Here is a 21,009-nt window from a genome sequence, read left to right as displayed (position 1 = left end):
CCATAACGTGCCTGGCTGACGGTACAAGCAAGGTGGTTTGGAGAGAGTAGGTAGCCGACCATTTAGGCAGCCCTCTTCTTGCTCTTTTGCGTCATCTTCCGGAAAGCCTCCATTCCTCCAGCGCCAAGCGGCCGGTGATCCTGGTTCCTGGTCCCGTCAAAGGTGCTCTTGGGAGCGATGGTGTAGCTGGCAGGGAGGTTAACCATGCGGGCTCTGTTGCCACCGCCGACAGGAGCAAGCAGCCGTTCGCGCTCGGCATCGCGGGCAGACTGGGCGGGACGCTGGGAGAGGGTGAACTGAGAGCCCGTCTTGCGGCGTTGAGCCAGTTTAGCAGCCCTGAGTAGTTTGTCATGTTAGCACATGTATATACCACAGAAAGACGTCTGACGTATGACCAAGGAGTCGGTGAGGAGGGAACGGGCAAACGTACTCATAATCAAACTCGCGCGTCTCGATATGGCGCTTCTTGTAATCGTCGGTCCGCTTGAGGATGGGGCGGCTCCATTCTCCCAGCAGCCGCTCGGCCATGCGCTTGATGCTCGGCTCGGGCTTCTTGCTCCTCGTGTAGAACAAGACGACCTTGCCGATGCCGCTACTAAGGAGAGCCTCCTTTTCGATGTTGAGTCGCGTCAGGGCCGTGAAGATGTCCCGCTGGATGTTGTAGGCGGGCAGCGAGCCGTCGTTGAGCGGCTCGAGGAAGAACTTGACATGCTGCAGGAAGTTGGTGTCGGGATCCAGCACGGCGTGCTGCACGTTGTTGCGGTTGAGCAGGCCGGCGACCTCGGGCAGCAGCTTGAGCTTGTGCAGGGCGGGCTGTCCAGACTCGCGCGCCTGGTTGTCTGCCTGGCAAGCACGCTCCATCTGGACCTTGAGGGCGGCCAGCTGCTCGTCAATCTCGTCCTCGAGATCCTGGCATCACGACGGCGGTCAATTTCTATATCGGACAAACACGAAATGGCGCGAGAAGGAGACTTACAATCTCGTCCTTTCTCCGGCGCTTGGGCGCAGACCCCCGGTTCTTCATGGCGGCATCGAGCGCCCTGTCGATTTCGCGATTCTGTCGCTGTTCCGGCGTGAGGTTCTCGTCGTTCTCTTCGGGCTGGGGCGACGTGGGCTTGACCCGGGGCCGCCTCTCGCCATCCGCCCGCTTCCTCCGCGGCTTCTTCTCCGCCTCGCCGCTGGAGCCCTCGTGCATGGACGCATCCTCGTCTCGATCCCGGCGCTTCTCGCGACGGGTCTCTCTGGGCTTCTTGGCCGCCTTCTCGCCCTCGGCGCGCTTGCGTTTGGTGGCCTTGAGCGTGCGGGCAATGTCCTCGTCAATCTCGACGGGTCGGTCCTCGATGTTTGCCGTCTCGGGATCGTAGTCTTCGAACTGGTTCTCGTCGATTTCGGACAGCAGGTCCGAGTCGCGGTCCGAGTCTGCCTCGGCCAGCTCGTCGAGGTATTCCTGCTCCTGGCCGTCGTCGACTGGCCCGTTGGCCGGCGAATCGAGGTCAGACATGGTTGAGCGCTCGTGTGCCGGTCGGGAGGCGGCGGGAGGGAGAGAAATGAGAATTGATAACGGAAATGAGCCTGAGATTCAAGAGGAATTCGCCACGCTCGCAAATCGATGGGCCTGGGAATGCAAAGAGAGGGAAAAGGTGAGACAGTCGTTGATTTGGGAGAAAAAGATTCATTCCTCTGGCTTCCCTCGAGCCTCTCCAGCAGCGCGTGGCTGACATAAGCACGCAGTTCTGGGCGGAACAACGTTGTTGCCGCCTGAGGCAGACCGACGCACGCCCCCGGGCTTTGTTTACTTTGGCCCCGGTTGCCACTGACGATACATACTACTACAGTACTACCTTACCTAGTTATGTGCAGGTGTGGATAAGGTAAGCACATAAGCCTGATCAAAAGTATCTAATGCCCGGCATTTTCGAACAAGGGTGCTTCGTACATACATACAAGTCACTTATCCGCTACCTCATTAGACCAACATTTCTGAATCAACACGAGCCGGACCAGGGCAATAATACTGCCTACATATTGCTTGCAGGAGCACGCCCCGAAAACTCGGATCATGCATTGCGCCAGCCATCTTTACGACTAGCCGCTACTCGCTCGCTTGACATCGCCATCGTTATACGAAATACCCAGCTCGAAGCAGCTCTCGGCCATGGAGCGCCGAACCTTTGAAGCCCCCATGGAATGGGAGTACCAGAACTCCGGGCCCGTCGATCTGACCAGCCCGTTTGCGCAGGTGGCCAAGAAGAGATCAGAAAACTGTTGGTGCTCTCCGTGACAAGGGGTGGTCGAGTCGAAACTCGGTGCGACGACAGACAGCTAACCACGACGTGTGCCGTTGCTTTCGCAAACATTCAGTGTTCAATTCGCCGCTCAAGTCATCGACGACGCAGAGCACTCCGTTTTCCGCCTTTGGCACGCCGTCGAACCCGCCGTCGAGATCGTTTTTTACTCCCCAGCTTGCGCCCCGCGTCGTGGCGCCACCCTTTCGAAACCCGGCATTCACGACGCCGCGAAAGCTCGACGACGCGGGCACCTCTGAATCGTCCTTCGCCGAAGCGTCCTTTGACACGGCCGACGCCTCCTTCACGACGGCCCTCGAGGGCAGCCCAGCGCGCACCGAAGTCTCTTCGTTTGCCAACGGTACCCCCGATTCGGAGCACATGAGCGATGCGACGGTGGCCAACAGCCCGACGCCGACCAAGATCGACAAGAACTCTCGCTACAACAGGGCCTCGCCTCGGAAGCACGTGGCCGGCAGGGGAGAGATTCGGCCGGCGAGGGATTCGCTGCAGGTGCTCAGGAAGAGGAAGCGGCACAATTTCGACAAGGACGTGAGCAGCGTGATCCGGCACCTGCCGCGCGACTGGGAGGGCGATGCGTCGGATTCGGACAGTAGCATCGTCTCGTACCAAGGCGCATCGCCGAGCAGGATCGCGCCGCCGCCGTCTTCATCGCAGCACAAGAGCCAGAGAGCGGCGTCTCCCCCGAGCCGCGAGGGCTGGTTCGTCTCGGCGCTGGGCACAATGGACCGATATCCCGGGGCGCCAGACCACATCTACAGGTGGCTGCAGCTGGGGCTCAACTGCTTCGTCATGGGCATCGTCGTCTTCTGCGTCTGGGCCGTCGTCGAGGCCGTGCGGTCGGACATTCGCAACGCCAACGAGGTGGCGCGGATGGAGATCATGAGCCGCATCTCGGAGTGCCAGAACCACTACACCAGCAACGAGTGCACCAAGAGGGACAGGCCGGCGCTGCGGGCGCTGTGCGACGAGTGGTATGACTGCATGACGCAGGATTCGGAGGCCATCATGCGCGTCAAGGTCACCATCAAGCAGGTTGCGGAGGTGATTAACGAGTTTGCGGACGCGATGAACTTCAAGGCATGGGTGAGTACCTTGGCTTATGGATGATGGTCGCCGGCTGGTGCCGGCTCAGGTCATTGGTTACTGACAGCTCGTGGCATCTACCACACAGGTCATGTTTGGCACAATCGCCGTCTTCATCATCTTTTCCAACGTCATGCTGCAATGGGGACGGTCCAAGACACAGCCGGCTCCCGTGCACGCGGCCGCCTTCTCGCATGTGCCCATGATTGGGCCCGACGCCACGCCAGCGCACTTCAGGGGGCGGTTCGAGACGCCCAGGTCGCAGCGGTACGCCTACCTCGAGGACGACGTGAGGGACGCCGACATGTCGCCTTCCAGGAGGGCGCTGGGGCCGGGCTTTATGTACACGCCCTCAGGCCGGCGCAGCCCAGGCAAGGGAGAGCGACCGCTCAGTCCCATCAGGTATCAAAATCCTGGCAAGGGTGTCGAGCGATCCGGGGGGTCTCTGCGCTGGCAGTGAAGGAGCGTGGCGGCGGGATTTGGGCTTGATTGCATTGTTGAAAAGGTGTACGCGAAAAAAAGGAATTGATTGGTCTTACGAGGGTTATGTTTTTCTGTTGATTGCTTGTTTACATGGGATGGCGCTCATTCATTCACATTGTGTGGCGTTGGCGGAAACCGGAAAGGAAGGCTCATTACCCAGGGGGGTCACGACGACGACTCGGAATTGCTTTGTACCAACAAGATTGCGCATCAGGGACATGGAAGGAAAAATGAAAAAGAAGCAGCATTGGTACGATGAGATATGACAATGGTGAGGGCCCTCAGTGATGGGTGACGACGTGCATGTGACCATCAATCAGTACCTACTAATGTTCTGCTAGCTGCTAATACCGACGTCTGTTGTTGGCTTACCTTCAATTACCAATCACGGTAGCTTCTACCAGAGGTACAATTACAGCCAGCGAGTGCTCAAATAAGAGTTGTCTCTCGAAGTACGAGCCACCGAATGGCATCTCATTCTGTAAGATTGCTTTCAAGTTACCGTGCGTCCCGGGATTCTACCTGCAGCCGCAAAGGAGAAGGCGAGAGATCGAGATGTGTGGCTTCTAGCTGCCAACGCCAGTGGACTGTTGACCTACTTAGCCTTTGGATCAGTGGTGTGATGTGTTCTTTACTTATTTCTCAGGAACTGTATATTTCTGTGTCTAGCTTTTTCCTGGAGCATGTGTCAGCCCTTGTCGGATGAGCTACTTGGGAGTACCTGGCGGCACTTGGGCGGACACGGCAGCGCGGCTGCAGAATCTGGGTGCGATGGCTGGCGCAATTTGACGCGGTGGGTACCGGCTGGTACCTGGTCGGTAGCGCGCAGGTTTGGTGATGACCTCATGGCTCAATCATGATTGAAACAGTGCGCCTTGGGCAATCGGAGGGGTTCCGGCAATAAGGTAGGTAGGTGCCTGTCTGCATAGCAGCAGCCAAGCAAGATTGCCCTTGTATCAAGGTAAGACAAGACAGCTATAATAACTCCGATAAGTCACAAGGTAATCGCATCGACACCCTACAGTACAGACAAACGTAGCACTAACAACAGGAGAAAGGAACGTTGAAACCACCGAATGGGGTGGTTCAGATGGGCGAGATTGCGAGATGCAGGTGACATGTCAAGTCGGGTCTTGGGCGAGAAGAACAAGAGCAAGCAAAGAGTAGACCAGGACATTGGTTGGAGCAATGTTCCCTGTTTTGCCTGCCATCACCCCTCATACAGTAACCTCCATCTCTGATGCCTCGCCCCCCCTGTTCGCGGCCTGCCATCCAGTTCAGCTTCGGCGGCTGTCTGGTTGGTTCTAGCTGGTCCCCCCCCTCTCCTCTTCCGGCTTCCAGCTCCCAGCTCCAGGGGCCCATCCAGTGCATTCTGCATCTTCGCGTTCAGCCAAATGCCGCGCCTGTGAACGGATTCATGGATCCCAATCTCTCTTCTCTCTTACATACATACTGACCTTACCCTACTTGGTATGTGGTGAACGGCAGCTCCCCACTACCTATACATCGTGGGTTGCATCACATTAGCAGTTTGCACGTATAGAATATAGTAGGCATTCGTAGGGCCAGCACGCATACGAATTGGGACTTGTTCTTGTTGACGGCAATTCAGCCTCTCGGAGATGTATTCGAGGTGGTCTTGCTCCATGTCTCTCGCCTGCAGCAGCCCGTCCATCCCGTCAGGTGCCTTCAATCTTGGTTCGCGAGGCCACCAATTGCGGAGATGCACGCTGTCGGCCGAGACGAAAAGCAGGGCAAGCGGCCCAGTTGTGTCAATTGATCCAGTCGTCGGTTGCAGGCGCCTCATTGTCATGGATGGATCCTGCATGTGCTCGTGTATTAGTAGTATACTAGCAACAACCTTGAACCTGAAGCATGTCCGGCTCGCCCAGCATCCGTCTCTCCCTGCGTTGCCTTGGATTCAGATGCGTCCGCTCTCGTTGCTCATCGCTCGATCTGAACCTTGAATACTGGAGTACATGCACGTCCATGCGCTGTTACGTCCTCCCCCAGCCGATCCGTCCCCTGCGTCAATGTCTCTCCGGCCTCGATCTCTTGTCCCCCCTCCCTCAGGCGGTCCCTAAACCTGCTAACCCAGCCGCAAAACGTGAGAGTGCCGCCAGTACCGTCCCCTTGGGAGCACGATGGCGCTCCGTCAGCGTCATCCTGGACGCATGTGCCTACGCTCGCACGTTGGCAATCCGGTAGTCAGGCTGACTTCCACGAGGCCGGCCATGTGCCGGGAATCGCAATCGCATGCGCTGGCGCCATCTGGCCACCGAGCTGGAACATGGAAGCCCTTCCCAGCCCTCCTAGCGGCTGCTGGGCCCGCGGTGGTGGTGAAGCGGCCCCGAGCTCTAGTGGTCGAATAGCGCCCTCGGCTGCCCAGCCCACAGCTCTAGCGGCTGATGGCACCTGTGCTCTGACGTGCTTGGGGGGGCGGGGGGCCACTGGAGCTCTGCCAGGCTCTCGCTAACTCGCTGCCCCCGCCCCGCTAGCAGCGGCTGGCCTCTGCCTGTGCGGTGCTGCGGATTGGATGGACGCCAGATCATGTTCTGCTCCATGCACGAACTGCCATCCGCGACTCTGGGACCATCGCGACGCTTCCATTGACTCTCCTTTTTTTTTTTTTTTTTTTTTTTTTTTTTTTTTCTTCCTCCCTTGCCTCCAGCCTTCAGCGCCTCCAGCCTCACGGTCTCTGCCGCTGCTGCAGCTGCTCCCGCTACCGCTCCAGCTTCTGCTCCCTGCTGCTGTTGCTGTTGTTGCTGCTGCTCGACCTGCAGATATCGCCGCTCCCCTCCTCGTCGATCCCCCGGTTCATCACCATATATAAAACTGGCCTATCCTCCCGATGCCTTGCCGAATCTGATATCCAGCCGCGCGACGCCCCGCGAACCCTTCGCACGAGCTCCAAAGATCCAAGACGGATTGCTTCTTCCCCCCCCCCACAGCATGTCTATCCCACCACGAGGCTGCAGCTACCGCATCTCGAGCCCAGGAACCGCGCAGGTTCCGCATCGCTGAAGCAACCCGACTTGTTCAGTCTTTCTCTCGCTCTCGCTTCTTTTCTCTTTCTCTCCCTCAGTGGACCCCCGTCAGCCTCAACCCCAGCATCGCCATCATCCTCGGACCCGCGGCTCGACCGCCTCGATGGAAGAGGACACGGGCGGCCAGACGCCGGGCCCTGGGAGCGGCCATGGGAGCACCGGCACCAGCGCCGGCACTGGCACTGGCAGCGGCACGACGCCGCAATCCCAACAGGCGCAGCCGCAGTCGCAGTCGCAGGCCGGGCCGTCCACGTCCAACTCGCTGCTGCAGCTGTCCAAGCGCAGACGCGGCCTGGGCGTCGTCACGCCCAATGCCTGCACGGAATGCCGCAAGAAGCGAGCCAAGGTGAGCCCTGCTGTCTGGCGACTGGGCGCGAGAGACGCTTTGGCCTCGTGCGTGTAGAGGTATGGGCATGGACTACACATGCACGGCGATGTCATGGCTTCTTCCCGCGGCCGCTCACTGCTTTCTTATATGCTACCGTCCGTACCTGGGCACGGAACCGAAACGATTTGCTGACAGCTCCGCGTGTGCGATGTGTAGTGCGACGGCCAGAAACCCTGCGGGCGCTGCAAGTCGCAAAAGGACGTCGAGTGCATCTACGAAATCCCCATCCGCCAATCCAAAGAACACCTCCGCAACGAAATCGAAAACCTGCGCCTGCGCCAGCGCTCCTCCGACCAGGTCTTCGCCGCCCTGATACAGCCGCAGCTGTGGGAGGAGGTGCTGGCGCGCCTGCGCGGCGGCCAGTCCGTCGAGAGCATCTCCGAGTGGCTGGCCAACGTCCCTCCTCCCGCGCCTACAAACGCCTCGACGTACGACCCGTCCCTGAGCCATGACCTGGCCTCCATGGCCGCCTTTGGCGAGAGCTCGGTGGCGCCGCTCCCGGGCATGGCCCTCGGCATCGGGCCGGGCTCGCTCTCCATGCCCGGCATGCCCAGCGAGCTGGCGGGCAATCCGGCCAGTCCCTGGCAGTTCTCGACGCAGAGCCAGGCCGGCTCGACCAGGAGCGGCTCCCATCCGGACCTGATGAGCTGGACCACCACCGACATGGGCGCACCGCCATCACGCGTCGGCTCCTGGGCCGAGAGCATGCAGACGGACCACCTCGGCAGCGGCATCCAGCGCTACCGCGGGCTCGAGCAGGTGCTGTCGCCGCTCAACGAGCGACAGGCCATGAAGCCGCCCAGCGGCACGTGGACCACCATCACCGACGACGTCGACCTGGTGCAGCACCTGCTGGCCCTCTACTTCTGCTGGGAGTATCCCACCTTTGCCTCCCTCAGCAAGGAGCACTTCCTGCGCGACTTCCAGGCCGGGAGACACCGGTACTGCTCCCCCATACTCGTCAACGCCCTGCTCGCCCTCGGCTGCCGCTTCTCCACCCAGCCCATGACGAGGGCCAACCCCAACGACCCCTACTCCTCCGGCGACCACTTCTTCAAGGAGTGCCAGCGGCTCTTCTACGAGGAGACGGACCACCACTCCCTCACCACCATCCAGGCCCTGGGCATCATGTCCATCCGCGAGGCCAGCTGCGGCCGAGACTCGGAGAGCTGGTACTACGCGGGGCAGAGCATACGGCTGGCCGTCGAGATGGGCCTGCATCGCATCCACGACGACGACGACGAGGACGAGCTCGCCGTCCAGTCCGCCACCTTTTGGGGCGCCTTTGCCCTGGATCAGTGAGTACAAGCCACCCAAAGTCATCTCTCGAGTGCAGGTACTTGGCCAGCAAGGCTAAGTTCTGAATGCGCCATAGAGAAGCAGCGGCTAACCCCCCCTCGTCCTCTTCAGCGCATGGTCTCTGGCCACCGGCTCGCTGCCGCAGTGCTCGTGCTTCCCTCACTTGCCACCCAAGCCGGCCATCATCAACGACATCGAAGCCTCGCTATGGGTACCGTATACCGACGACGGTGAGGACCGCACGACTACCTTTGGGATTCATTCGAAGGGGCTGCCTACTAACGTGTCAGAAGGCGCGCCGTTGCAGCGGTCATGCGAGCAGCCATCTAACGTGCGGTCAGTATACAAGTGCTTCTGCGAGCTGAGCGAGCTTGTCCACCAGTCCCTCTACGTGCTCCATTCCCCCGGAAGGCCCCTTACCGCCCGAGATCTGTTGAATATCTACACCCAGTACCTGAACTGGTACGACCGCATACCCGAGGTCTTGAGGCTGGGCCACAACTTTACGCCTGCGGTCCTCTTTGCGCAGTGAGTTATAAAAACCCCATTTCTTTCTGTCTCTTTTTTTCCCTCTTGCTTTTCCTCTTCTCCTTTTTTCTCTTGCTTTTCCTCTTCTCCTTTTTTTTCTTTCTTTTTTTTTTGGACGCTGACGATTGTGACTACTTGTTCGCAACAAACAGCATGTACTACCACTTCGCCATACTCCTCCTCTTCAGGCCCCTGATCAAGCTACGCATCATCGGATCCAAGGTGTCGCCGCGGGACGTCTGCTCGCAGGCAGCCGACGCGATCCAGGGCCTGCTGACCTCGTACGCACAGCTGTATACGCTGCGCAGGACCCCATCGTTTGTCCCCTACTTTGTCCTCACGTCCGCCATCATGCACCTGGCCATCGGCGCCGCCTCGGTCAAGAGCGAGGGCCACGAGACAAGCGAGGAGAAGATGAAGAAGGCCGCCAAGATGGACCCGCGCGTGTCAGATGCCCTCAGCAGGGGCATCGCCGACCTGACGGAGATGGCGCCGTGCCACCACTTTGCCGAGCAAGCGCTCAACATCCTGCGGTATCTGGCCAAGAAGTGGAACATTGAGGTCAACGTCGACGGCGACAAGACGCCGCCCGAGGACCCCGACAAGCTGGTGCGGCCGTACTCGAGCAGCCTCAACTTCTTCGCGCCCAACATCCAGGAGAGCGACTACATGTGTGGCTGGGGGCCCGGCGCCGAGATCGTGGAGACGCTGCAGACGCCCAGCATGAAGAAGACGGCCGAGGTGGTGGAGAACCCGCTCTTCTGGCCGTTCCCCATGCAGGGGAGACCGCTGCTGCCCACTGGCGAGGAGCTGGAGCGGGCGGGCTTCAGCAGGCTTTGACAGGGACGCCGGGTCATTGTCGCCCTGTGCTGGTGACGATGAACCCACGAGGGGCATCTTTGCTTGCCCATGTTGCCTTGTCTTTGATTTCTGGATGGTTCCGGCGGGACATTCGAAGGGGTGTTTGGTAAACGAAGCGATGCGCCTCACGGACGCGAATTGGGAGTCGGGTCACAAACGGGAAGGGGGGGAGCCAAACTTGGGCCAGCTTCACGGCAATGAGGCTTTTGTACATATTATCAAGATTCATCCATGCAGCCTATATATGCAGCGCTGATAATGTTGATGGACATGGATTTCGGTATTGGGTAGATAGGGTACGCAAAATTGAAATAGAATTCACAGTTAACTTGTATGTCTATCGATTTAGGAACAACTTGTGGGGGAAGCCTAGAATAGTAGACCTACCTATATGGCTACATGCCTCTATGCTACATATTTATACCACGGCGTACACTGCAGTTTATTCATCTTCTTTCTTGTAATACTAGTACTTCCCTGGATAATACTCCTTTGGCGTATATTGATCAACAGCTTTGTGTGGAGGATTTCCCTTGCCTTGCATCCAGGGTAGAAGGCGCATCATGTCCATCAAGCACAGCCACAGCTTCACGAGAATGCGCCACAAGGGGGCGTTCCCTTGTACCTCGGCTTGCGCCAAAAGCGTCATCTCGCTCCATCATTGGACCTTCCCTGTGCCGCAGCAGCTGAAAATCGAAACTCGAACAACAAGCAGCAACAAGCGACGAAGCAGCAAAAGAACGCACGATCCGGCCACTGCTTCCAATTGCCGCGACTCTCTACCAGGGAGCTGGAAGATTTATCACAAGGCGACGCGCGACATTGTGCGACCAAAGCGAACAGCGACGTCACGGCGACCTGCGAAAGAAGGACGCGATAAAGGGAGCTTCGTATCGATCAAATTGACTCTCACGACAAGTACACTGAGAGAGCTGCGAAAAAGCAGAGCAAAAGAAGAGGCAGAGAAGCATACAGACGCACACACGCACACGCACAAAAGAGGCAGATGCAATGCCGGCAAACGCAACAAAGCCGGCGCCCAACCGGCCGCAGCGGCGCGTGACGGTCGGCCAGGTGCTGGCGATGCCGCCCAAGTGGCTGGGCATGTACGACGACTTCATCACAAAGAACGCCGGCCAGGTGTCGCAGATTGAGAGCGCGCTGAGGAGCCTGACGTACATCATTCCCGGTTTGTTCCGCCCTCTCCCACGTCTGCGATGCTACAAGTCTCGAGAAACCATTCAAGCTGACAGCTCTCCTCCACCAAAGGCCGCTTTCGCGATGCCGAAATTGCCTCCGAGTCGATCCATTCCGGCGTCCAGCTGCTGTCGCTCTACCACGACGGCATCCTCTCGCAGGCCGTCTCGAAGCTGCCGACGCAGCCCGCCCGCTCCGCCCACGCGCGCTACACGCGGTACTGGACGCAGAAGAGCAAGACGTACCGCCGGGTCGCCATGGTGCTGCAGATGGTCGTCTACACGGAGCTGCTGTGCGAGATGAGCGCCAAGCGCCGCGGCGGCGAAAAGGCCCGGTGGAATGTCGTCGTCCTGCTCGAGGCCATCAAGGCCTTTTGCCGCCTCATCCTCATGCGCGTCACGCGCTCGCGGCCCCTCGTCACCCCCGCGCTGCCGGAGCGGGAGCCGATCCCCGACGACAGCGAAGAAGGTGACGAGGATCTGGTGACGGCCAGGAGCGAGAGCGAGCTGATGGACGAGACGTCGCCCAACGGATCTGCCATCCTGGCCAGCGGCAGCCCGCAGAAGCCGGCGTACGAAAAGGAGTGGACGATGCCCCGGACCGGCATGAGCCTGCCGTCTCTGCCGAACCCCGGCGACGTCGGATCTTACCTGCTGGGGCGCGTCCTGACAGCGGACGACATCAAGCCGGCCAACAAGCTCCTCAGCACGCTGCAAGGAGGCGGCCAGTTCGCCGAGATCCTGCACATCCTGACGCCCTTGATCTACGCGGTGTCGCTGGCCCGCAGCAGAAACAAGAAGTCGTGGACGCCGTGGCTGGTGGGCGTGACGCTCGAATACGCCGCTCGCCAGCTCCGTCAGCGCAGCATGCGGACGTCGGCGCTGGAGCGGGACGAGTGGAACAAGAGGGGCTGGGCCATGATCTGGTGGATGATGCGCGGCGCCTTTTACGAGAACGTGACCAAGGGGGCCGTCAACGGTGTGACGAGCAGGATGCCGAGCTTCATCGCGGGCATCCTGCAGGACTACGAGTATCTGTGGGAGAATTACTACTTTAGCACGAGTGGCTGATGCTTCTCACGCTCTTACAGTGGTGGATCCCTCTGACATATATTATATATCCATCGACATAATGGTGCTACCGGAGCACGCACATGCACATCCATCCAGCCTCTTTGGCGAATATACCGAGATGTACGTGCCACGGATCTGGCCTTGAGAGGGAGCGGATCTCACTAGATGGACTGGACTGGACTGGAATGGTCCGGGCTCATGGGAAAAGGCGTCTCGGCTCATGTTCTCTTGCTGTTTACATATGAAGGGGGAGGCAATTTGAGGCAAAACCTGGCGGTTCAACCTTGTCGTTATCAGGAGTTGGAGAAGAGGCGCACATCGAGACCGGCATCACGATGGAGGCATTGCATTTACAGGCAACCGTCCCGACGGATACACCGGGATACGCGGAGATACGAGTGGAGAGACGATATCTTTGGACCTTCTTTGCAGATGCGCGGCATCATCTTGTTGCGTCTTCCCCCCCGCTCTCGCTCTGTTCCCTAAACGAGGCAAGGGTTGGGCGAGAGGATAATACACGATAACAAGATACCCAGCATCCCCGGCTTGCTTCTAGGCTTTCCGTGCCCCTTGTCCTTGTCGGATCGGAGATGACGGGCGAACAAGCTTTGAGGATACCGAGGCAAAATCCATCGTCAGGTTCATGCAAACATTCATATTATGGGGAACCGGCGGGATGTGGTCTTTCCGTCATAGATGCGAGGTGTCATCTCCGCTCCAGGACTATTTCTTATACAGGCATGTGGGGACGATGTTTATGGGACGATGCGAGGAGGATGCGGTTCGGTATTGGCGGCTGGCGCTTTTCTGCTTCTTTTCTGTCATTATACCTTTTTGTTGCCTTCTTTTCTACATCTTCTTCCTCTACTGGGCGAAGGAGATACTATTCTGCGTTCGTGTGCGATTCTTTCGCTCCTGTTTTCCTTTGTACGAGTACTGTACCGTCTTATCGGGTTCTATGTGTGCTGCTTGCTGTGTAATTCGGGGGGGGGGCGGCGGTGCTGGTATCTAAAACATGTCAGAGAATATACTACGTCTGTTCACTTTTACACTTCGCATACTGAGACAAACCCCAATTGACTTGATTGTGATTTGACATGACGTGACATCTGCTTGTCGAGCCGGAAACTTTGTTCCTCGGTTTCAAATCACAGCTCCCCATCTCCCTTCATTAAGATTGAGATCCCGGGCATTGCCATGTGGTCCGATTATCAATCCCTTAGCAAGCTGCACTTTTATCACATCTGCAACACTAATCATGCAACTTTATTGAAACTTTCATGCTTCTTCATTTCCTCGCTCCGTATTCCGATATGTTCAGGGTCTCCCCCTTTTCCCACTTTCACACGTTTTTCCTCGTGGGAGAAGGGACCCGCCCGTGTCCGGGAGCGGGAAGTGGATCGTTTGCTGTTCTATTCTTGTCTTAAATTTCTCGAATTGGATGTATTCATGCGTTGACATTGAAGGATCTTTGACAGCTTGATGGGCAAGGGAAAGTGTCCGTAAATGCATTGGCGTCTGTAGATACATTGGCCGTGTATTGTGTTGTGAAGGATGAGGAGGAGGAACGAGGGTTCGTCTGAAGGGGGACAGAATGATGTGTCTATGCGCACTTCGACATTACTTTGTCCGGAATCAAAATACATCGGTTCACAGAAGAGGAGCAGAATGCATTACCCCTCCTCCTCCTCTTTCTTCTTCTTCTTCTTCTTCCTCTTCTTCTTGTTTTTTTTTTCTTTAAAGCTTCAGTGTTCGTGTCATGTGCTTTGCAACGATGACGACAAATGACAGGAGGAGCCGGCAGCCTTAGACTCGGCCCTTGGCAGGGGTATGTCGAAGAAGTAAAGCTCGGCAAGGGAAACGCGCCGGTTGGCTTGTGCGGTTCCTCGACTAATCTTGAAAGCCACGTTTCCCTGCTGTCTTCCGTTGATTGACGTGCTTTCGTTGATGGAAGGCGGGCAAGGGGTCAATGCTTGGGGTTGAGGGTAGAGCCTCGTGGGAACGTTGGACGCTTCGGAGTTCCTGTTAAGGGTTGGGGGGGTTAGGGATTGTGAGAATGCAACGCTTTGATGTAAGACGCTTATTGTGCGTGAGCGTGCAAATCGTGAGATGAGCTTCCTCTTTTGAACGGGGCTCTGGGATAACCTGGAATGTGCATCTTCAAGTTGTTTGTTGCTACAGGTACTGACATCATATCCGAAATTCTCAAGATAATATGAGATGTAGATTCTCTGGAAGCTTCGGCTCTTGCCCGAACCTGTCGCTGTGAAGAAATTTGAAAGGGTGCGAACAGGCAGTGCCCCCATCTATCTCTGACAGACTGATTGCACCGGGGTCTTTGAGCATGGGGTCTGTTCTGGAGCTTCGGTTCTCTGAGTGTTCTCGATGTCCGTGGTTCAGTCCCTTTCGAGAAGCAGTAAAATACTTCAATGAGTTTAGAACAGCGCCGGTTAGGAGGCTGTGCAGAAGATGCAACCTTGGAACAAGCATCGTGGCCCCATGCTGTTGATATTGCAGTGCTGCTTGGCTGGGTTCCTGAGGGCATTGGAAGGGCCTCAAGAGTCAGAGATCGTCCTTGAACACGGATGCAACACAAGACAAGTGCTGTACGAGTACGAGTAATTGACTACTACCAGTAGTTGTAGTACAACAAGTGATGACTGTACATACATGTGCTAGTGTCTGTAGACAACTACTGAGGGAAGCGCTGCTTGGTACGGAAATAGAAGCCCAGAAGCGAGCCGTGATGCTGGGATCTGGCACGTCTCGATTCGGCGTAGAGCCTTTACGGGGCCAGAGGGGATGGTGATACGGGAACGACTCCGTATTGCCCCAGGAGGGGCAGGGGGAATCCCCGTTTATGACGCGAAAAGGGAAATGCCGGGTAGAGTTCTTTCGCGTATGGACCTGCGCTTGCTCTCTGTCGGACTAGGTAGCATCTTTGCAGAGTCCATGACGAGCGTTGAGTTTGATGTTTCAACCTGATCGGCCCAGTGCCCTTGGGCTTACGCTTGTTACCGTCCGAAACCAAACAAAGCGTCGTGGGAACAGTAAACATTGTCTAATGTATGAGCCATCCCGTGGGTACATAGACTCTACATCGGGGCAAAGTACATCTCACGATGAGTTTGCCGGTGCTAAAACCCAGCAGCAGCAGTAGTGGTGATAGCTCCAAACTCAGCCGCAGCTCGAGTGTTTCAAGACGATTGATGTGCGGCAGCTTTTCCGGGTGTGCGGCTTCCAATACCGTGTCTGGTCTTGGCATTTGTACAAGCGCAATGTTTGTTTCTTGTTTCTTTTCCTCATTGAGTGAGTCCAGGGGTAGTTGAAAGCAGATGTACTCCGTAACCATGACTACATACAATGACACTGAGAATGAGAACTTGGAAGGAGTGGAAGTTAAAACTGAAAGTGTGGTGTTTCATGGTGCATTAGTAGTCGAGCGAGGATCGGGAAGGGGGAAGAAAAAAAGTAATACAAAGCAAAGATGGAGATGGTGTCGAGATGGTGCCTGACTCGCGCCGAGTCTGGTCGGTGATCGACGCAGAAAGGTTTCAGCTCGTGAAACTGAGGCTCAAAGGGCGTCAACTGAAAGAATCTTGAAATTCTCTGTCAAGCTCATTGTTTTCTTCTGTAAATGTTTAGTAATAGTACTCCGTACCAGGTAATAAGCTGAGACATGGACTCACCTCGTCCGCTGATCTCAGACCAACCAACAGCTTGTCTATAAGGCGTCCCCCTTTTGTATGGTTCACACAAGGGAACGGAAGCAGACCGGGATCAATAACGGTAAAGCCACACAGAGCGAAAAAAAAAAAAAAGCAAGCCCAGGTCAGCTCCGCCTAGGCCGAGCGCAACACTTCCCAGACACGGCATGGATGAGATGCATATGAGCATCGGCCATCTCCCATGAAGCAAGGGAGAAAAAGGCAGCCGAACTTCTCCGTCGGTCTTGGCTGGACGCAGCTTTCGCGACCTTTCAGTAGGTACTGAGCAGGGGGGGAGGGAGGCTTGTACTCTTTCGTCTCCCTCTTGTTCGCTGTGCCCTTCTCTCTCTTGTCCAGCTGCTCTCATCATAATTTGTGTTGGCGCAAAAACGAGGGCCAGGGGGGGCGGCATCTCGTCATTGGCTCGAGATGATGCTCCCTAGTGCCAATCTAAATCAATGTGCCTATTGCTCGGTTCTTGTTGCGTCGTGACGAAGAGGCATGGCTATCCCTGCTGCCACACTGCTTGCTCTCCCACACCCGCACACACGATCCCCCCCCTCTCTGCACGCACAAGCCCAGAGGGCACACCCGCACCCCTGAGCTAAACGAAAAAAAGAAAAGAGTAACAGGGCCAAATAACAAGAAAAAAAAAAAAATAGAGCGTGTAGGGATGAGGGATCGATATCACCTTACCCGGACCAGTCATTTCACTCCGTTTCCAGCCGTTCAGCAGGTCAAGGTTTCTTGGGCTGCGGAGTAATCGGCGATGGCTTTGATGGGAGAGATGCAGAGACACCATAATATGACAGAGTCAGAGAGGAGCATCTTCCTCTGAAAAAGATGGCCCTTTCAGAGACTACAGCCACGTAAACGCGTATTTCGAACACAACATTACCTCAATAGAGCTCTTGACCTCAATCTCAGCTCATCCTGCTGGCTCCGTATTGAATGCCACCTCGCGTTGGCTTGCCTCGCGAGCGTGCCCGCATGGTTAATGGCAAGACGATCAAGCAAATCCATGGACCATGTACAGTGCTGCAGATGCAGCAGCAGCAGCAGCAGCAGCAACAACAACAACAACAACAACAACAACAACAACAACAACAACATGCGTTGACCACGTCCCTTTGGCTGCTGATTTTGGAATAGTAAAAAACCTTGACGCATGCTGCATGCTTCATGCCTGGAGAACGGAGATCCAATGGAAAATGGAGACGCCAAAATGTCCGTGAGAGGGCCGCTAAGAGGGGGCACGGATTGCTTATTGCTGGTAACACGGGGGATTATCGCGACAGGAGTGGGCACGCATCGTCATGGCTCTTTTGCTCATCATGTACCCATTTTCGTTTCTTTGTTTTTTTTTTCTGGTTCGAGTGCCTTGGATGCCGCTGTCGGCGTTTGGATCGATGGAGATGTAAGTGGTTGACGGAGGAGCAGGACAGGGACAGACGAGTATTGGAGCACAGATGGACAGAAGTACAGTATGCAATGTGATGAACAAAGAAGCAACTGAGACAAGCCTGTGTCTAGACTAGAGCAGCTGCATATTAAATGTTGGTTGCACACATACTCCTCCTCCTTCGCACACGTCCATGCAATCACACGTCGCGATGCGTCCCCATCCGCTGCCGTTCCAGCCCAAAGAAACAAAGAAAACAACAACTTGAACGAGGCATCCGAAGCACTGCTACACGCAAGATACCGGTGAGATTGTCGCACGGATTCAGGTACCGTAGCACCATCTTACTTGTCTCTCTCTCTCTCTCTCTCGTCTTCCCCGTGTTTCTCTCTCTCGTGTCTCTCATTTCCTCTTCTCGTCTGCCTCTCCTCACTTGTCCGACCCATCCCCATCTGCCGTGTCCCCCCCCCTTCCTCTCCCTCCCTGTCCATGCCGATCGAGACGTGCAGCAGCAGCAGGAGCATCACAACAAAAAGAAGGACCCCAAATCCAAGACATTTCGTTGGGTCCGGCCATCCTCCTAAAAGGGCCCCGCGAGACTAGCCCAGGGCCCGGTCCTGCCACCACCTCGCAAACCTCGCAGACGAGAGAAAAATGAGGTACCCGTACATGCAGCAATACATGCACTCGAGGTGATGCTGCTTCCCTTCCCCCATGACGAGCTGCGAGCAATTTACCCCGGCTCGAGTGCTAGTGCAAAGCCAAGATTGCATTCGCACCTTGCCCAGACGAGCAATAACACTGCTGCAGGAAGCCCATTCTCACGTCTCACGGCGGACAGTCATAGGTAATACTAGGTAGTAATAATGAAATGAGCCCGAAGAAAAAGACAACAGGAGCACGAAGTACCTTAGTTCTCCAAGGCTGGCTGGGCGGAACACGATTCAAAGCACGGTCTTTGGGGTTTATTCATCAAGTGACCCCCCCGGCGCGTTTCCAGAAGACAAATCCCATCCATCCATTTCATCATAGCACGAGGGACGGACCAGCTTTCAGAATGAGGCAAGGGGAAGGGCGCGGTGCCTGGATTAGCTCTGGAGTAGCGCCCCCCCCCATCATCTGGCTTTATTTCCGTAGGAATTCACCCTCTCTTTTTCTTTTCTTTGCTTTTCTTTCCTTTTTGTCAGCTTTCGCCAATGACCGCGCGCTTTCGAGAAGCAAAATAATCCATTGGGCAATGGGGCTATGCAGTTAGATTTCCCCAGCTGGCTCACTCCCTTGACTCTGCTCGCCTTGTTTAAGTCTCGGCTATCTCTTTTGGCGTTGCTCCTCTGCAGCTGTACGTGGGACATGTCTTGCCGTCTTATCTCGTGTTGGCTTCGTGACTCTGCCGTCTCCTCTTTCCAGATCCTTCTCTTCTGCTGATCGGTCGGCTGTGCTGCAACACCCATATAGCGTCGATACGACGTATAATATACACACAAACATACACATGGCCGAGTCCGTGTCTCTTGCTGTTCATGTACTGGGTATCCATCCCGGACGCCCGCTTCTCCTGACCAAGTCTCCCACCACTTGTGCCCAAAGGCCGTAGAGGGCTGTAATTCTTCTCCCCAGACACTTGCGAGTACAGAGGTTCTCCCCGACCTGATAGACTACTGCCTCGGTATTGCTTCCGGGACCTTGATGAGAACCCGCCATCTCCATCGGGCTGTTATGCATTCTCCACGCAGGGCAAGCACGGCATGGCCTGGTCCCGAGCAGGCCATAGAGCAAATATAGATTGCATATTAATGACAATTAGGCATTGATACTCGGTAATCCATGCCCTGCCAATGACAGTGACAGCAGCAGCGCTCTGTATTCGCTATGGTCGTCAAGGTTCCTCCTCGCCTTGTACCTGAACAAACAAGAGACACCCCTGTTCTGCCCAACCTTTTCTCTCTTCTCCATCTCCAGCTCACGGCCTCCATCACTCCCGCGCCCTCTCTCTCATCTCCCCTCCGCCGTTCCGCCTCCATCGCACCACCTCTCTTTCTTCCCTTTCCCACCTCAGTATACCAAGGAGAAGAAAAAAGGAAGATAAAAGTCACCCACCCTGTTCGCTTCCAAATCCGTCCAGCAGTACTGTTTCGTCTCGTATCGTCGGTGCTGCTAGTGCCAGTTTGGCGCTGTTTGCTACGATTCGGGAGTATCACACTGTTTCAAGCGGTCTGATTATCAATATCACCACTTATAACCTCGACCACACCTCTGCGATCTAGACTTGGTACGAATACGGAATAGGCAATCTTTGACATAACTCAACACTGTGCCTTTTTCTTCTTCCCTTGCCTCCCTGCCCAGAGCCCGGTCCCCGGTGCTGGTGCGCTTTCCAGGTCCCCGACAGAGTTGAAAGCTCACTGCAGTGCTTCCTAGACTAGAAAGTACCTCAGCAGTACGTCGGCCTCGGGTACTGTTTGTACCACGGCGACACGAGACATCTACAAGCCCAGCGAGTACCGCCTGGGGGCTATTTGCAACCGCCAGCCAGCCACGCTAGCCTTGATTCTGCTTCTGCCACTCTATTTGCTACGCAAGCCCCTCTTTGGTCATCATTCTGCTATTATTTAGCAGCCTTTTTTTGTTGTTTATCATTTTTTTCCCCTTCGGCCTCGTTCACTCGATTTGATTTTCGCTCGCCTAATTGCGCTACAATTTCACGGGCTGTCCCGGGCGCTGCTCCTGCCCACTGAAAGCCGCCTGTGCGGCAGCCGCTCAGGCGCTAAGACAGGTACTAGAAGCTACCTGGGCCCTGCTAGAGGCCGCTAGCACGCGTGCGCCGCGCGAGCCTGGGCCAGGCGTTAGCACGTGTACCTGCGCCCAGGTACCGGGGCCGTACCTTGTACCCCGCTGCCGTCCGCCGACGCGCGAGTGAGCTTGCCAAAGGGTACGGCAGCAGGTACCGAGTACCGCGCCGCAGGTACTTTGGTACCTCTGTGCAGGTACTTCGCGCCTTGTACCTTCCGCACTCTCTTGCAGACGCCGTTCCTTCCTTTCTTCTCTTTCCCTCCCGCAGCCACAACCGCCCGGCCTCACCTTCCCAATTGCTCGCGCTCACACGCACAATCTTCCTCCCAACTCTCCTCCTCCTCCCCTAAACCTTGCCTTGCCTTGCCTTGCCTTGTCCTTCGCCCTGCTCTTTTTCTTCCTTCTTCTCGCCTCGCCCTCTTTGCTCCCTCTTTTCTCTTGTCTCGCCAAGAGTCTCACTCGCTCTTTTTATTCTTCTGTATACTTGAATTGCTTTTATTCGTCAAGGTCCATTCGTTTCTTGCCTCTGGCCTCTCGCTCCGCTTCTCCCCTCGTTTGTTGATTCTCCCTTCCTCGCCTCGCTCGCTCGCTTCTTCCAATTTGTCCCAATTCGTGTCTTGCGCCTCTATTCGAACAATTGCCGTCCGCTTCCCCAATCCTTGACTTTTTGCTCGAAAATCAAAGACCCGCATAACGCCACTCGCTTACTGTCCTGCCTGCCTGCGCCGAAACAAAGGGGGGAGAGAAGAGGAAGAACAAGACGAGGAAGAACGGCAAGCAAGGGATAGGGCGCAACTACAGGACGGAACAGAACGAGGGACAAGAGAGGAGGGAACAACACC

The 21,009-nt window shown here is 56.2% G+C and overlaps 5 protein-coding genes across 5 annotated transcripts; 4 read left to right on the top strand and 1 right to left on the bottom strand.

The window, feature by feature from the left end:
• Nucleotides 1-62: 62 nt before the first annotated feature.
• CCMA1212_009113 (Transcription factor IWS1) lies at nt 63-1,501 on the bottom strand (the record flags this gene model as incomplete). Its single annotated transcript, XM_073706213.1, has 3 exons — nt 63-336; nt 431-909; nt 977-1,501. The coding sequence occupies 3 exons, from the start codon at nt 1,499-1,501 to the stop codon at nt 63-65; spliced, it is 1,278 nt and encodes a 425-aa protein (XP_073555174.1).
• Nucleotides 1,502-2,155: 654 nt separating this feature from the next.
• CCMA1212_009112 (uncharacterized protein) lies at nt 2,156-3,852 on the top strand (the record flags this gene model as incomplete). The annotated part of the gene is made up of 3 exons (XM_073706212.1): nt 2,156-2,264; nt 2,362-3,392; nt 3,460-3,852. The coding sequence occupies 3 exons, from the start codon at nt 2,156-2,158 to the stop codon at nt 3,850-3,852; spliced, it is 1,533 nt and encodes a 510-aa protein (XP_073555175.1).
• Nucleotides 3,853-7,025: 3,173 nt separating this feature from the next.
• Nucleotides 7,026-9,977, top strand: CCMA1212_009111 (uncharacterized protein; the record flags this gene model as incomplete). Its single annotated transcript, XM_073706211.1, has 4 exons — nt 7,026-7,268; nt 7,467-8,608; nt 8,721-9,137; nt 9,290-9,977. 4 exons carry the CDS (start codon nt 7,026-7,028, stop codon nt 9,975-9,977), a joined length of 2,490 nt encoding a protein of 829 aa, XP_073555172.1.
• A 1,032-nt stretch (nt 9,978-11,009) lies between these two features.
• On the top strand, nt 11,010-12,265 carry CCMA1212_009110 (Peroxisomal membrane protein PEX16; the record flags this gene model as incomplete). Its single annotated transcript, XM_073706210.1, has 2 exons — nt 11,010-11,187; nt 11,268-12,265. 2 exons carry the CDS (start codon nt 11,010-11,012, stop codon nt 12,263-12,265), a joined length of 1,176 nt encoding a protein of 391 aa, XP_073555173.1.
• Nucleotides 12,266-12,453: 188 nt separating this feature from the next.
• Nucleotides 12,454-12,754, top strand: CCMA1212_009109 (uncharacterized protein; the record flags this gene model as incomplete). Its single annotated transcript, XM_073706209.1, has 2 exons — nt 12,454-12,468; nt 12,500-12,754. The coding sequence occupies 2 exons, from the start codon at nt 12,454-12,456 to the stop codon at nt 12,752-12,754; spliced, it is 270 nt and encodes an 89-aa protein (XP_073555266.1).
• Between the last annotated feature and the right edge of the window lie 8,255 nt (nt 12,755-21,009).

This window comes from Trichoderma ghanense (assembly GCF_004382785.1).
Source record: "Trichoderma ghanense strain CCMA-1212 chromosome Unknown scaffold_15, whole genome shotgun sequence".
NCBI classification, from domain to species: Eukaryota; Fungi; Ascomycota; class Sordariomycetes; order Hypocreales; family Hypocreaceae; genus Trichoderma; species Trichoderma ghanense.
Note: the sequence above shows the minus strand (reverse complement) of the source record. Positions and strands in the feature narration are given on the sequence as shown.